We start from the raw sequence: 16,877 nt of genomic DNA on the forward strand, positions 1-16,877 counted from the left end.
ACCCAGCAAAAGTCAGCCTGGTTGCTGAGATGGAAGCACAGCGTGGTAGAACTCTGGGTCTGGCCCAACAGGGGGCGTGGCCGGCCTTCAAACCAGACCCAGACAGTAGGGAGGAGGCAGCCCCATTCCTCACAGAATCTGCTGTTGGATAGCTTGCTGTCAGTGGCCTGCCAGCCAGGAACCCCATTCACCTGCACCCCAGACCCTGACAGGAGGGAGGAGGGAACCCCATTCCTCACAGAATCGACAGGTGGCCAGCTTGCTGCCAGGGGCCTGTCAGCTAGGAATCCTATTCACCTGCATATGTGTATAAAGTTTTAATACATTATATTAGAGGTCATGGTGGTACTGTTTTACCCACAGCGTCTACAGGAATTGCTGCAAATTTACTTCTCGGTGGAAGCACCTTTCATTCCAAATATAAATTACCGATTCCATTAAATGAAACTTCAATTTCTAGACTCGATATAAACAGTGAAGTTGCTAAAACTATTAAAAAGGCCCAACTTCTCATTATTGATGAATGCACCATGGCATCCAGTCATGCTATAAACACCATAGACAGATTACTAAGAGAAATTATGAGTCTGAATGTTGTATTTGGTGGGAAAGTTCTCCTTCTTGGAGGGGATTTTCAACAATGTCTCAGTATTGTACCACATGCTATAGGATTGGCCATAGTACAAACGAGTTTAAAGTACTGCAATGTTTGGGGATGTTTCAGAAAGTTGTCTCTTACAACAAATATGAGATCAGAGGATTCTATTATAGTAGATGGTTAGTAAAACTTGGAGATGGCAAACTTGATAGCAGTTTTCATTTAGGAATGGATATTACTGAAATCCCCTGTGAAATGATTTGTAATGGATCTATTATTGAAGCTACCTTTGGAAATACTCTATCTATAGATAATATTAAAAATATATCTAAACGTGCAATTCTTTGTCCAAAAAATGAGCATGTTCAAAAATTAAATGAAGAAATTTTAGATATACTCAATGGAGATTTTCACACATATTTTAGTGATGATTCCACAGATGATGCTGAAAAGGAAAATTTCCCATTGAATTTCTTAATAGTATTACTCCTTCGGGAATGCCGTGTCATAAATTAAAATTGAATGTGGGTGCAATCATCATGCTATTGAGAAATCTCAATAGTAAATGGGGTCTTTGTAATGGTACCAGATTTATTATCAAAAGATTACGACCTAACATTATCGAAGCTGAAGTACTAACAGGATCTGCAGAGGGAGAGGTTGTTCTGATTCCAAGAATTAATTTGTCCCCATCTGACACTGGCCTCCCATTTAAATTGATTCGACGACTGTTTCCTGTGATGCCAGCATTTGTGATGACTATTAATAAATCACAAGGACAAACTCTAGACAGAGTAGGCATATTCCTACCTGAACCTGTTTTCGCACATGGTCAGTATATGTTGCTTTCTCTCCAGTTTGAAGAGCATGTGAAATTATAGTTAAGGTTCTAAATACTTCATCACAAGGGAAATTAGTCAAGCACTCTGAAAATGTTTTCACTCTTAATGTGGTGTACAGGGAGATATTAGAATAAGTTTAATCACTTTATCAGTCATTGTTTGCATCACTGTTGTTTTTATATCATGTTTTTATATCATGTTTTTGTCATTTTTATATCATGCCTCTGTTGTTGTTATATCCTTTTGTTACTGTTTATTTATTAACTAGAGGCCCAATGCATGAAAATTCATGCACTGGAGGGGAGGGTCCCTCAGCCTGACCTGCCCCCTCTCACAGTCTGGAAGCCCTCAGGGACAGGAGGCGACTTGGAGATCAGGGGAAGGCAACGCCCCATCACACCTGTGCTGCCACTGCTGGCAGCACAAGCCTCGGCCAGCCCTGGTGACCTGAGCCTCGGGCGGCTCTGGGAGGCTGGGCAGCTGCCATCCGAGGCTTGCCGCACCTCAGGCCGGCCCTGGGTGGCTGGGGGGCTGAGGGGACTCGGGGACTCCATAGGCAGGTGCACGGAGCGGACCCGGCCTTGCCGCCCCAGCAGGGCTGAGGGGACTGGGCACCGCCATCTTGCGGCTGTGGGTGCTGCCATCTCTGAGGGCGGGGCAGTCAATTAGCATATTCCCTCCTTATTGGCTGTGGGTGCTGCCGTCTTTGCGATGGTGTGAGGTTCAATTAGCATAACCCCTCTTTATTGAATAGGATAAATTTATATATTATTTTCATATACATTTTACTAATTTCCTTTCATCTCTCACACTTCTATTACAGAGAAAGGGCAAATAGCAATATTAAAATATCTCCGCTAATTAATTCCCTTTTAAAAAATATACATATTTTATTGATTTTTTACAGAGAGGAAGGGAGAGGGATAGAGAGTTAGAAACATCGATGAGAGAGAAACATTGATCAGCTGCCTCCTGCGCACTTCCCACTGGGGATGTGCCCGCAACCAAGATACATGCCCTTGACCGGAATCGAACCCGGGACCCTTAAGTCCGCAGGCCAATGCTCTATCCACTGAGCCAAACCGGTTAGGGCAATTAATTTCCTTTTAATGTGCACGAATTTCGTGCACCAGGCTACTAGTTAATAAATAAAAGAGTAGTCCTTACTAGAGGAGTTTTCATGCTGCCATTAGAATATCTTATTAGTAAATGCATTCAGTACATGTGTCATGAAAAACCTTATGGATAAAAAAGTACTTTCAGGTGCCCTGGCCGGTTTGGCTCAGTGGATGGAGCGTCGGCCTGCAGACTGAAGGGTCCTGGGTTCGATTCCGGTCAAGGGCATATGCCCAGGTTGCGGGCTCGATCCCCAGTGGGGTGCGTGCAGGAGGCAGCCGATCAATGGTCCTCTCTCATCATTGATGTTTCTATCTCTCTCCCTCTCCCTTCCTCTCTGAAAGCAATAAAAATATCTTATAAAAAAAATACTCTCAGGTTAATCTATAATCTAAAGTCAAGGGAGCTGTACTAAATGAGATAAAGAAATTATAAGAGATACAGTCCATAATTTTGCCTCTTTAAACAATGCATATAATTGTGGTAGAAAAAAATTGTCCCCTACAGAAAAACTTACCAAATAGAATCTAAGTATGGTTTAAAGATTTTTGAAGATATCAAATTAATCTGTATTTTAGTCAGATTCTAAACAAGGGCTAAGATTTTTTTGTAGGTTTACAACTGGTTTTCCCTAAGAATCAAATTTTTATCTCTCAGGTTATAATTAATTATATCAATTTACTTTTTCAAATTCACACATAATTATCTATATACCTGTTGCAGACTGGGAGTTGACATTTGCATCATGAAGAAGTAATAATTTCACAATATCTAAATAACCTCCACTGGATGCTGCCATTAGGGGAGTTATGTCTCCTTTAGTCCCTCGATCTTCAACATCAGCATGCATAGCAAGCAATACCTTTAAAACACATACACACAGAGTAATTATCAATTCTTATTATTAACATTATTTCTAGAGAATATACTAAATCTGGGAAAATACTCTTTTAGAGTGTGTGTGGGAGGGGTAATAAAAAATAAAAAATAATCACCTTTGGGAAAATATGCCAGCATTCGGTGCTCAAAACACCAAGTTAGATGCTATATTTTTACAATACCACTACATATTAATCTTTAAGTATGTAATCACATTACCCATCCTATTATATAATGGAACTGCTCTTGTCAAAGAATTGGTATTATGCTTGGGATTATCTAGTAAGAGAACAGCAAAACTACACTCACAAGATAGAAACTGATAAACACATGGCTATTTCCCAATATTGCTCCAACAGGAGGAAAAATTTAAAAGAATTGGGGTAATCTGGCAAAATGAAAATAAATCATCACTTTCTATTATAGCTGCATATTATTTCCAAAGTTTAAAATATTATTATTTCTAAGTGTTTATTCATTAAGTCTAGTTTTGAGTAAGTGGTAGAAAAATGGACCGTGCCTAGTTGCATGTACAGGCAACAAATTAATTATGTATCAGTTTCTATTTTACCTACGCCAAGAAGGAAAGACCTTGGCTTATAATTATAATTTTTTTATTAATGATAAAATAAAACATCAAAACCCTTCAATAATTTTAATCACCAAAGATTACTTCTGCTTACTTGTGCTAATTCATAATATCCTGCTGAACAAGCCAAACACAGCAGGCTTTCTCCTTCTTCTGTATGTTCATTTACACTTCTGCCTTCATCTAGTAATTTACGAACAGCATTTACATCACCATCCGAACAAGCTTCTGCCAGACTGCGACTGAAAATAAAATCATCAACAATTAAGCAACCCAGAAAGACTCAGGGTACCATGATCATAAATTACATTAAGTATAAATAGTCATACATAGAAAAATATTGATATAGTAAAAAACAAAACTGTATGAATACCTTGTTTACTGAGCATCTTGTTTGCAATACTTATTCATGGATATCAACTAAGCCAGAATAAGTGAATATGAAATAGTTGTCATTTTTGTATTTTAAAATATCCTAACATATTGTCATATTAAATTTTAAATAAAGCTTTTTAAAGCTATTAGGATGCACAAGTTTTTCTTCTTAATTTTTATTTGTTGATTTAGAGACAGAGGAAGGGGGAGAGAGAGAGAGAAACATCGATTTGTTGTTCCATTTATCTGGGATTGAACCCACAACCTTAGTGTACCAGGATTATGCTCTAACAAAATGAGCTATCCGGCTGGACTAGATGCACAAGTTTTTAAATAATACTGTATTAGTGTAATGATTCTCAAAGATATTTGGGATATAATCCTATGGTTTAAAATTTTATTCGGTAATAGAAGGTAAAAATCTAAGTAAAAATTTTATTGCAGAATGATTACTAACAAAATCCGTAAATTTCAAACTTAATGTGCATACAAATCACCCATATTTCTTATTAAAATGCAGATTCTGAGTCAGTAGATCCAAATTCTGTATTTCTAATAAGCTGTGAGGTGATGCTGATACTGCTAGTACATGGACCATGTTTGAGTAGCAAGCACCTAGATTATTGCATTAACAATCCATTTCATTTATTATTTTCCCCCAATTTTATTGAGCTATAATTGGCATATAGCACTGTACAAGTTTAAGGTGACTTGACTTACATATATTATGAAATGACTACAATAAGTTTAGTTAACATCCATCATCTCATTTAGATACCAAAAAAGTGGGTTTTTTCTTTTTTTGTGCTGAGAACTCTCAAGATTTACTCTCTTAACAATTTTCAACCAATTTATTTATTAGTATTCAAAGCAGTTAATTTAAAGTTTACTCCTATAACTATTAGGAAAAGTAACTTCCTTAGAAATGGAAACCAGATCTTATTAAGTTTGTTTTCTCACACTCAAGTATAATACATTCCACAAGGACGCTCAATAAATATGAGTAGAATGTAAGGATAAAAATATAATATCCATTTTTACATCCATATTTATATACACATTTATATATCAACTTAAAATACAAAAGTGGGCAAAAGTAGGTTTACAGTTGTTCATACACAAAAAGACATGCAGGTTATGATTATTACAATGGCTTTATTAATTCAAAAGAATATCACAATGGCACAGTAAACCTACTTGTGTCCACCCTGTATAATATCCACTTGACTAAAATTTATAAGCCCCTCCAAAAGATATATTTAATCAAAATTTGCCACTCAAGAAAACATCTAATATCCAGCAGAAGTCATTAAATACATACGTGTCTATTTGTCCTGCATTGTGGCCGTTTTCTGCTTTCATTCGTGTCAGTGCAGCAGCAGCTTCATCCAGCGCACAACTTACTGAGGATGTTAATCTCCGGAGTACCTCAGGATCTGCAAAAGCTTTACCATCTGCAGTTGACAATTTGCCAATTCCTTCAGTGTGCGTCAAGCAATCAGAAGTGCAGGGAAAGAAAAGCATAAAAGTGCAAATTGTAATTACATTTCTAAACAAGAAAGATTAGGCTGATAATTTCAATTTTGCCACTAATGTCAAAAGACCATCATAATCACCTACGTTTTAGTCTTTCCATCTTTACAATCAGTGCATATAATATTAATTTGTTCCCTCCTTAACTCCAAATGTAACTTAATAGGATGCTTATTTTAGCAAATAAATGAGATTTCCTTCAAAGTATATAGTCATACCATAAGATCTCTAGGACAGAATTGTATTTGTTTATAGACTGTTTTCAGTAGCAACAAAGGGGATATTCTGTAATGTTCAACAAACAATCTAATAGTTTCTTCCTCTGGCCAAATAGCCACTTAGAACCATCTTCTAGGGCCACATTTTTAATTAAAATAAATTCATTCTTGCCTGACCAGTGCAGCTCAGTGGCTGAGTGTCAACCTATGAACCAGGAGGTCACAATTTGATTTGTAGTCAGAGTGCATGCCTGGGCTGCAGGCTCGATCCCCAGTAGAGGATATGCAGGAGGCAGCCAATCAATGATTCTCTCTCATCATTGATGTTTCTCTCACTCCCTCTCCCTTCTTCTCTAAAATCAATAAAAAATGTTAATTAAAAAATTCATTTTTATTTTTAATTTTACTATTTGCTTATGATGTGCCAGACACAAGGGAGACAAAAAGGAATAAGACATAGTTCCTGTCCTCACAGCACTCACAGTCAAGTAGGACTATCAGATGTCTAAGTTGGCAATAAATCATTTTATCTAGAATCAGTGACTACTGTAAGCAAAAATTTTGTTGACAGTATCACTGCCTGTTACTACTAAAAATGAGAGAAAAATAGTAAAAAAAATTTTGGAGAACAACAACAACAAGAAATGGGAAAACTTGCCCAATAAGATAGAAAATGACCCTAGCTGGTTTTGCTCAGTGGATAGAGTGTCAGCCCACAGACTGAAGGGTCTCAGGTTCGATTCCAGTTAAGGGCACATACCTAGGTTGCAAGCTTGATCACAGGCCCTGGTCAGGGCACATGCAGTAGGCAACCAATTGCTGTCTCTCTCTCACATTGATGTTTCTCTCTCTGTCTCCCCCTCCCTCCCACACACTCTAAAAATCAATGAAAAAATAGCCTTGGGTCAGGATTAACAACAAAAAAGAACATCAAAAATACAAAACCAAAAATTGCTTATGTACCAGAAAAGAGGCAGTCCTGAGTGAGAATCATGAGAATCAGAAAAAAGAGAAATGAATTTAAAACCCTTAATTAGAGATCTGAAGTAGTACTCACAACATGAGTGAAGTGTCAGCCTAAACCAAGGGGTAAAGATGTACTACCACTAAAAAAACTTGGTCTGGAAAAGGAAAGGAAATTAGTCCAGAAAATATTTGGAAAATAGGAATGCCTTTTCTCCACATTTCTTTCTGTTCTAAGTAAAATGTAAGGTTCCAAAGCACAGGAAAAAAAAAAAGGTGGCTAGGGGCATTCCCATTTTAGAAACATTATACATTATACCCCTAAATCACGACCAGGAAACTCATAAAAAAATCAGACTAAAAGGGAGGGATACCTAGTATAATTACTAATGTGATCTTCATTCCTTTTTTTCTTGTTGTTGTTGTTGTAATTACTAGTCCTGCCCTAAATTAAACAGTCTTCTGCTGGATACTTACATATTTTATTCAATATATTTTTAAGTGTGTATCAATTCCAAAAAGAGACATTAGATGGACTAAAAGTCAATCACTAAAAATTGTACCTATGCTTTCATAACAGGATAAAGTTAAAGGAATAACAAGAGGATATCAAGTAAATACATTCCTAACATACTATTTATGTCTTTCTAAGAATAATATAGAAAAACTCAATTTCTTTTAGCTCCTAGTTTTCCCCTAGTGATTATTTGGTCAAATGTATAATTGCTTATTTCCTTCAATATCAAATGTGTTAAGAGGTTGCTATAATTTTTCTGAATACCTACCTTTATTATTATGTTTATTAAAGGACAGTTGACCCTTAAAGAAAACGGGTTTAAACTGCACGGGTTCACTTACACACGAATTTTTTAATATACAGTTGGCCCTACATTTCCCTGGGGTTTCATATCCACAAATGTGGAGGGCCAATTGCATGCATTGTTCTACGCCATTTTATATAAGGAATTTGAACATCCATGGACTTGGTATCCTCAGGGGGTCCTGGAACCAAACCCCTTAAATACTGAGAAATAACTGAGTTTTGGGGGAGTTAAAAGTTATATGTGAATTTTTTATTTCATGGAGGTTGACAACCCTAACCTCCTGTGTTGTTCTAGAATCAATTGTACTCAGAAGCTTAATGAAATTCCCCATACTTTTTTAAACTTTTATTTTTTATTTTCCATATTTTAATAGCTGTAACATGGCCTAACATATATATCGCTGTAAAAATATATATATCTCCATAAGAAGTGTCTAGGTCAGCCGTGGGCAAACTACGGCCCGCGGGCCGGATCCGGCCCGTTTGAAATGAATAAAACTAAAAAAAAAAAAGACCGTACCCTTTTATGTAATGATGTTTACTTTGAATTTATATTAGTTCACACAAACACTCCATCCATGCTTTTGTTCCGGCCCTCCGGTCCAGTTTAAGAACCCATTGTGGCCCTCGAGTCAAAAAGTTTGCCCACCCCTGGTCTAGGTGCTATTTTAAAAAATAAGCTGTAATTTCTTCCAGATTAAATTCTTACATATATGTAATGTGCACATATGTTTATATTAAGTAAATAAAGGAAGTGTCATACAAAGTGAACATTCAAAAGCAATATACAAATATCAGAAAAAAGTTAACTTCCTTCTCAAAATGTAATTTTAGGAGATAAAAGGTTTTCATTATAGTATAATGGAAATTTTGTGTAGCAAATAATGAAGCAGGTTGAAAAATAAAACAGTGATAAGTACATATTATTTTGAGAAAGCATGCTTATCACAGATTTTCTTTTCTGCTAGTTCAGAATAAGTTGATATAGCTTGGTATATTTGACTAGAGCTGATCCAATTTTGTGTTCAATTTTTATTTAAGATCTTCTAAGTAAAAAAAAAAAAGCAATCTATTATTAAGATACATAGACTAAAATAATCATAGAATTCCCTAAATCAGTTAAAAGATTCATAATTTGATGAACTAAATTTAAGTTTACCTTTCACAGTTTTATTTTATAATATAATTAGTAATAAATTTTCCTTAATAACTAGGTTATTATCTAATACCTTAAATATGTTAGTGCAGAGCCCAGAAATCACTCACAGAAAACTTTCAACCAAGAATTTTTAAAATATAAAATGTGAATGTTTTCTTTAGGGAAAAAAAATAATATATTGTGTAGAGATTTCAAATTTCACATAATCCTATATAATAAAAGGCTAATATGCAAATTGACCACACAGCAGAATGACCAGTTGCTATGACATGCACTGACCACCAGGGGGCAGATGCTCAATGCAGGAGCTGTCCCTTGGTGATCAGTGTGCTCCCACAAGGGGAGCGTTGCTCAGCCAGAAGCCGGGCTCATGGGTGGCTAGCGCAGCAGCAGTGGTGGGAGCCTCTTCCGCCTCTGCAGCAGCGCTAAGAATGTCAGACTGATGGCTTAGGCCTGCTCCCAGACTGCGAGAGGGTGCAGTCCGGGCTGAGGGACACCTCCCCCCCCCCAGAGTGCACGAATTTCATGCACCAGGCCTCTAGTCCTATATAATAAAAGGGTAATATGCAAATCGACCAAATGGCTGAATGACCAGTCGCTATGATGCGCACTGGCCACCAGGGGGAAGACGCTCAATGCAGGAGCTTCCCCCTGGTGGTCAGTGCGCTCCCACAGGGGGAGCACCGCTCAGCCAGAAGCCAGGCTGACTGGCTGGGGAGCGCAGCAGCAGTGGCGGGAGCCTCTCTCGCGTCCACGGCTGCGCTAAGCTGTCAGTAGGACATCCCCCGAGGGCTCCCAGACTGCGAGAGAGCGCAGGCCAGGCCCCCCCCCCCCCCCCCCCCCCCCCAGTGCACGAATGTTGTGTACTGGGCCTCTAGTGTTATATATTTAGGGGTAATCTTGTGTAACTTTGTATAACAATCTAGACTTTTAAAGAGTTGAAAAAGAGAAAACAAAAATTACGCACCTGCTGCTTCTAGCAATGCTTCTAGTCGTGCCTGTGTCTCTGGATCCACAGTGCGTAAGTCTGCTCCTTCTGCAGTGCTTGATAAGAATATTTCTGATGTTGTTTTAAGCACTGGGTTATCCAGGTCTTCTTGGTCCAAAATAAATGATTCAACCTGTTTATGAATTAAAGATGCAATATCCATTAAACTGATCTCAATATTGTTAGAATAACTGCAATTTAAGGTAATATGACTTCTGATTTGGAATTTAAGTATAACCAGATAAATTACTGCAGAAATATGGGACTATGGGAAGAGACTTTGAGGGAGCCTCTCAACTATCTCTTATCTTTAGCTCTGATTACAAATATAACATAGACATACCAAATTCAAGTTTTCTAGAGAGCATTGTATCTTCTGTGCTTAACACAGAGCTGAAAAGCAGCATTTTTTCAACGAAGCAAGTCTATGAACATAGCCCCCCAATATGGTGTATACAGGACTACATAGTAAAAAGACTAGATAGCATAGATAAGTCATTCAGGCACAACTTTTCCTTGCTTCTAATTAATTTATTCAATTCTAACTCTTTAAAATAATGTAATCCACTGCCAAATATCTGCAGTCCTAGAGACAAGCAAGCTCCATGAGATTAGGAACCATACCTATTTGTACATTGATCCTCTGGGTCTAAAATACCTTGCAAATAGTAGATATTCAATACATATTCACTGAAATAAATGATATAGCAAAATCAACTTATGAAAATAAAAACAACCCACTAATTTCAAATAAAGTTCATTTTAAATAAATTCTCTTAAATAAAATATGCACAACTTTTCTGGAAAGTAATTTGGAAATGCGTCAAAATGCCTTAAAAAGCTCATGCCCTTCTCCACTGTGTGGCTCAGTGGTTGAGCGCCAACCTATGAATCAGGAGGTCAAGGTTCAATTTCCGGTCAGAGCACATGCCTGGATTGTGGGCTTGATCCCCAACAGGGGGCAGGCAGGAGGCAGCCAATCAATGATACTCTCTCATCACTGATGTTTCTATCTCCCTTCCTCTCTGAAATCAATAAAAATATTTTTTTTAAAAGCTCATGCTCTTTGTCCTCGTAATTCTATTTTAAGGAATCTATTAAAAATTTACCAGGTGTACCGGTTAACACTTGGAGTGCGGTGAATTTCCCGCCAAAATATAAGATGGCTCTGTCTTTTGGTTTTGTTCCATCCACCAAAAGGGTGGATTACAAACAAATATTTGGTAATACGCAGTTACAATCGGCCCGAGTTTACACGTTTCCCGCACTCCACCGCAAATCTATATGAACCGAGTTAAAGACGGCTCCCGCGGAGTACGCGCAATTCACGCGAGCCGACTTAACTCGTTTCCCGCACTCCAAGTGATTTATTAATAATGCGGATTTTTTTCAACAGATGCAGTTACACATATGTTGATATACCTTATCTGAAAGCCAGACAAAAATATGCAAGGATGTTCACTGCAACATTAATTAAAATTCCAAAAAGAAAAAGAAAAAACTACAATGGGGAATTTGGTAAATACATTTTGAACATTCACAGGATGGACTACTATGCAGTCACTATACACAGTGTTTTTGAAGCATACTGAATGGCATGAGAAACCATCAAGCTAAGTGAAAGCCACAAGATTCAAAACAGTATGGTCATTATTTTGCTAAAAGTAGATATATACATGTAAGTAAACATGAACATGACTATTCATAGTATATAATCATGAGTACATATTTACATACCTATATATGTCTATCTAAAATAAAAAAAAGCATAATATGCAAATAAACCGAACAGCCAAACAGCGGAATGACCGTCCGGACAACCTTCTGGACAAAGCCGGGGCTGCAAGGGCCAAGGCAGCCAAGACAGCTGGGGTTGCGAAGGCCTACTCTTGCACGAATTTCATGCATCGGGCCTCTAGTGATATATAAATATGTATACCTGGGGAAGTTAAGAGTTTTTGTAGACAGATAGAAAAACTGGAATAGAAAGGTTAAGTACTTCTTCCAAGTCACACAGCTAATAAATGGCAAAGCTAGGTTTCAAACCCAGACCACTAAGCTACAGAATCTGTGCGCTTAATCACTAGGCAATACTATATCACAAATTTATAAACAAAGCACCTCTGTATTTGGACTACATTATTTGGCATATTTAGCTAGTTGATTATTAGTTTCCACAATGGACACCAAATAAAGATATCCAAATAAAGACAGTAAAGTTAGAATGATTTGGATGTAATTTATTACCTAGTATACTATAATTTTACAAAATAAATCTTTAACTTCAGACCTAATAACATTGAGCAATGAACTATGTACTAGTATGTACTTAGTACTGTATAATACAACACAGCTTCATTAATATGTAATTACAAAGATGGCATTATAGATCCATGCCAATAGATAAATGTAGAATATTAGCTGTCAAATTATATCAAAAGGTAACTGTACAACTAAGAGCTTGTTATAAGCCCAAACATTAGGTATTTGCAGATATATATACCTGCCAGTTTGTAAGGATAGATAAAATCATGATTCCAAATTCTGGAATTTTTTTTACTGAAGATGGTATTTAGATGTTAACATTTCAATTTTATAAAAAGTATTGGTCTGATGTGGTATTATATATTACTATAGAGCCAAATACAGAGTATATGTATCATGTAACATTTTAAAAATCCAAGTTAAGGATTTTCAATCCTCTCCCATTTGTTTCTCCAATATTTACTGAAGTCCTGTTTTATGCAAAGCACCATGAGAGCACAAAAATATGGTAGAAGAAATAAGTCCAAAGACTCAAACAATGATTACAAAAAGGCCTAAAAGAGAAATAAATGGTACAACTATACACAATAGAGAGAAGTCACTTCTAGCCCCAGTAATCTAAGAAGACAGCGCACAAGTAGTATTTGAGTTTGGTTTTTAAGGAAGCATAGAATTTCAACAGGTGGTCAGATGGGGGGAGTGGGGATAGAGGTGGAAGGGAATGAAATAAAAAACAGGCTTGAAGATGCATTTGGAAAATGATGACTGGTCCACACAAAAAACATAAGGTCCTCTTCATACATTGCTAATGGGAATATAAATGATGCAGCCACTGTGAGTAACAGTTTGACAGTTCTTCAAATATCAAACACAGAATTATCATATGACCCAGCAATTCTACTTCTATGCATATATATATGAGGATTGAAAACATATATACATGTTCACACAAAAACTTGTACACAGAAGTTCATAGCTGCATTATGATATAATGTATACATAAAAATGGAAATGGAAATGTCCATCAACTGATAAATGGATAAACAAAATGTGGTATATCCATACAATGGAATATTATTTAGCCATAAAAAGGAATAAGTACTGACACATGCCAGAATAAAAAGTTATATGAAAGGTCCAGCATAAGCAAATCCATATAGACAGCAAAGAGATTAATGGTTGACTGAAGAGTCAGGGAGGGAGGAATGGATGTGATTGCTAACAGGTCTGAGATTTCTTTCTGGAATGATGAAAATGTCTGAAATTAGATAGTGATGAATACTGCATAATCTTGTAAATGTACCATAAACCACTGAATTGTACACTTTAAAATGTTAAATTTTATGATATGTGATTATATCTCAATTTAAGAGTAGAATTATGGCTTTAGAAAGAATATCTGGGGATAGATTTGAGTAAGATCATGTAAAAGGTGATAGACTGCTCATTGCCTACCGGTCACCACCAGTAAGAAGACAGAGAACCAGTAGCAATATCATTCTGGGTGTCAGAAATGTTAGTATCACATAGACATGACAGCATATTCTTAAGTACTTGGGAAGAATCAAGTTCAGAAGAAAAACATAAAACAGGTATGTGCCCCTTGCATTCTGAGAGCTTATAAACACTGAGTTTAATTCTCCAATGTCTTAGAGTGCATATAAATTCATTTCAATCAGGCAATAAAATATAATGGAATAAATACTGCACTAGAGATCAGAAGAAATAGGTTCAAGTGCTAGTTCCATCAGGCATATCACTCAACCTTTCTGATATTATTTCTTTCTCAATAAACAAAGACAATACCTGCCTCACCTACTTTACAGTGCTATTGAAATGATGAAATAAGGTAAAAACACTTTGAGGATAGTAAACACTATATAAATGTATGTTTCTCTCTCATCGATGTTTCTAACTATCCCTCTCCCTTCCTCTCTGTAAAAAATCAATAAAATATATTTAAAAAAAAATATATATATATATATATATTTTTTTATTTATTAACCGTTTGAGTCCCAAGCATGTGATCGTGCTGCTTGGTATTTCTCGACATAAAATAAAACAAGCGCTATCACGCTGTTTGGGTCTTTTCGTACTCATTTAGAGAAAGCGCGGTTGCGCTGTTTGGGATTCTTCGACAGTGTTTTTTCAATACCCCCTGGGACTCAAACGAATCGTATGTTTTCTCGACATAAAATCTCAGCAGCGCAATTGCGCTGCTTGGGACTCAAACGGTTAACTAGAGGCTTGGTGCACGAAATTCATGCATGGGGGTGGGGGTATCCCTCAGCCTGGCCTGCACCATCTCACAGTCCGGGACCCCATGGGGGATGTCCACCTGCTGGCTTAGGCCCACTACCCATGGGGATCAGGCCTAAGCTGGCAGTTGGAAATTTCTCTGGCAGTCCTGGACCCCTTGCTTCTTACTGCCCGCCTGCTCACTGCTCCTTGGCACTCAGATGGCTCACGCCACCGCTGCTGCACTCACCAGCCATGAGCCCGGCTTCTAGCTGAGCAGTGCTCCCCCTGTGGGAGCACACTGACCACCAGGGGGCAGCTCTTGTGTTGAGTGTCTGCCCCCTGGTGGTCAGTGTGCATCATAGGAACTGGTTATTCCACCATATGGTTGCTTAGGCTTTTATTATATAGATTGATTTCAGAGAGGAAGGGAGAGGTAGATAGAAACATCAAAGATGAGAGAGAATCATTAATCAGCTGCCTCCTGCACACCCCCATTGGTGAGGATTGAGCCCACAACCTGGGCATGTGTCCTTAACCGGAATAGAACTCAGGACCCTTCAGTCTGCAGGTCGACGCTTTATCCACTGAGCCAAATCACTAGGGCTATCCACTAAGGCTATCTTTTATGCCTTTTGAAACTGGAAGAATGACACTCACTGAGAATCAGCATTCACTTGAATTTTCTTTTTCCCCCCATTTATTTTTTCCAGTTTTCTTGAGATATCATTGACATCAATATTGTATAAATTTAAGGTGTACAACATAATGATTTCATATGATGCACATATTGCAAAATGATTACCAAAGTAAGTTTAGTTAACACCATCAATTCACAGTTACAATTTTTTTCTTTTTCTTGTGATGACCACGTAAATTGTCAAGTGTAGTTTTAGCCATTTTATATTTAAGTTCTGACCCACGTGATCAAAAAACTTTAAATATCTATAACACTTGGGAAAATCTTAAGTTCCCAGGATTTTATAGTCACATATAACTAAACACATAAGTGATTTAAAGATATTTGTGTCAACCAGATGTGCCAAAAAGCACTTAATTCTATTATTATTTTGTCCTATCTCCTCTAAAATTTTATAATGTGGAATCAATTTTTTAAAAACCCAGTTATGCCTATTACTTTGGGAATATTTGGGGATTACTTTTAGCAGTTCATAAATATCTTACTGATCAAGTCACTGAAACACATACTCTTGAAATTCAGAGTGACATAGCATCACCTCAATATATATCTGTCCAGCAAAAGTGGAAACCATTTATATAACTACATGAAAATAGTAAATAAGACCAATTCTGTACATTTAATAAAGGCTTGGTAACATAGTACCAAAAAAAGTCTATAAAATGGGTAAGTCCAAATTTATGACATATCTAATGAAATTGCTCTTCATTATGCAAAGGAATATAAAGTCTCATAGTTTCTTATATATAGCTGAAGGATTACAGAAATTCCTCTTATTGCCTGATGATACATGTACACAGCTCATCTCTAGTCACCAGCTTCATTCAGCAGCAAACATGAAATACCCACCTAATAGTGGTACTTGCCAAGTCTTAAATATTGCATTTCAAGTCTTAAATGTTGCAGATTTTTCTTCTACCTCTGATAAGGTACAAAAATAAAAGGTGGAAAAAATAGGACAAGAGGGAATCTGGCCCTGCCACACACACACACACAAAAAACAACTACCCGTTTTTCTCTTATAGGTAATCTTTTCTTAAATGCTAAAGGCAAAAATTTTGTCTTTCTTCTCAAAAGTCTTGTTTTAAATCTGTGTTAAAAAAAATGAGCGTGGTTTGTAGCTTCAACTAGAATTTAAACAAAGGGGTGGAAGAAAACAGGAAAAGCATTTTTTATCCCACTTGACATTTCAGAAATGAACCACTGGATGGCAACAGTTACTAGGGAGATTAACCACAGAATCTGCTTTTATCGTCTTAAAAACAAACAAACAAAAAAACAGTCATCCTGGCCAAAATCTAGTTAGAAAAATCACTTATCAATCTAATTATGATTTGGCCAAAACATGCTTCCACTGAAAAAAACAATTTATATCACCCAGCTGGCGTGGCTCAGAGGTTGAGCATTGGCCTATGAACCAGGAGGTGATGGTTCAATTCCTGGTCAGGGCACATGACCAGGTTGTGGGCTTGATCCCCAGTAGGGGGCATGCAGGAGGCAGCCGATCAATGATTCTCTCTCATCACTGATGTTTCTTTCTCTCTCTCCCTCCCTCTTTTCCTCCCTGAAATCAATAAAAATGTATTTTTTA

The 16,877-nt window shown here is 37.1% G+C and overlaps 1 protein-coding gene across 8 annotated transcripts in view; it reads right to left on the reverse strand.

The window, feature by feature from the left end:
• The window catches only part of LOC102426990 (ankyrin repeat and KH domain-containing protein 1), a 121,423-nt gene that overhangs the window by 84,951 nt on the left and 19,595 nt on the right, over positions 1-16,877 (reverse strand). For all 8 annotated transcript variants that reach the window (XM_023752075.1, XM_014453824.2, XM_023752074.1 and 5 more), the window contains exons 2-5: positions 10,063-10,216; positions 5,721-5,877; positions 4,119-4,266; positions 3,271-3,418 (exon numbers count right to left, since the gene is read on the reverse strand). In XM_023752075.1, the coding sequence (XP_023607843.1) occupies positions 3,271-3,418; positions 4,119-4,266; positions 5,721-5,877; positions 10,063-10,216 (607 nt within the window). The remainder of the gene's footprint in view (positions 1-3,270; positions 3,419-4,118; positions 4,267-5,720; positions 5,878-10,062; positions 10,217-16,877) is intronic.

This window comes from Myotis lucifugus, unplaced genomic scaffold (assembly GCF_000147115.1).
Source record: "Myotis lucifugus unplaced genomic scaffold, Myoluc2.0 scaffold_28, whole genome shotgun sequence".
In the NCBI taxonomy this organism is placed as follows: Eukaryota; Metazoa; Chordata; class Mammalia; order Chiroptera; family Vespertilionidae; genus Myotis; species Myotis lucifugus.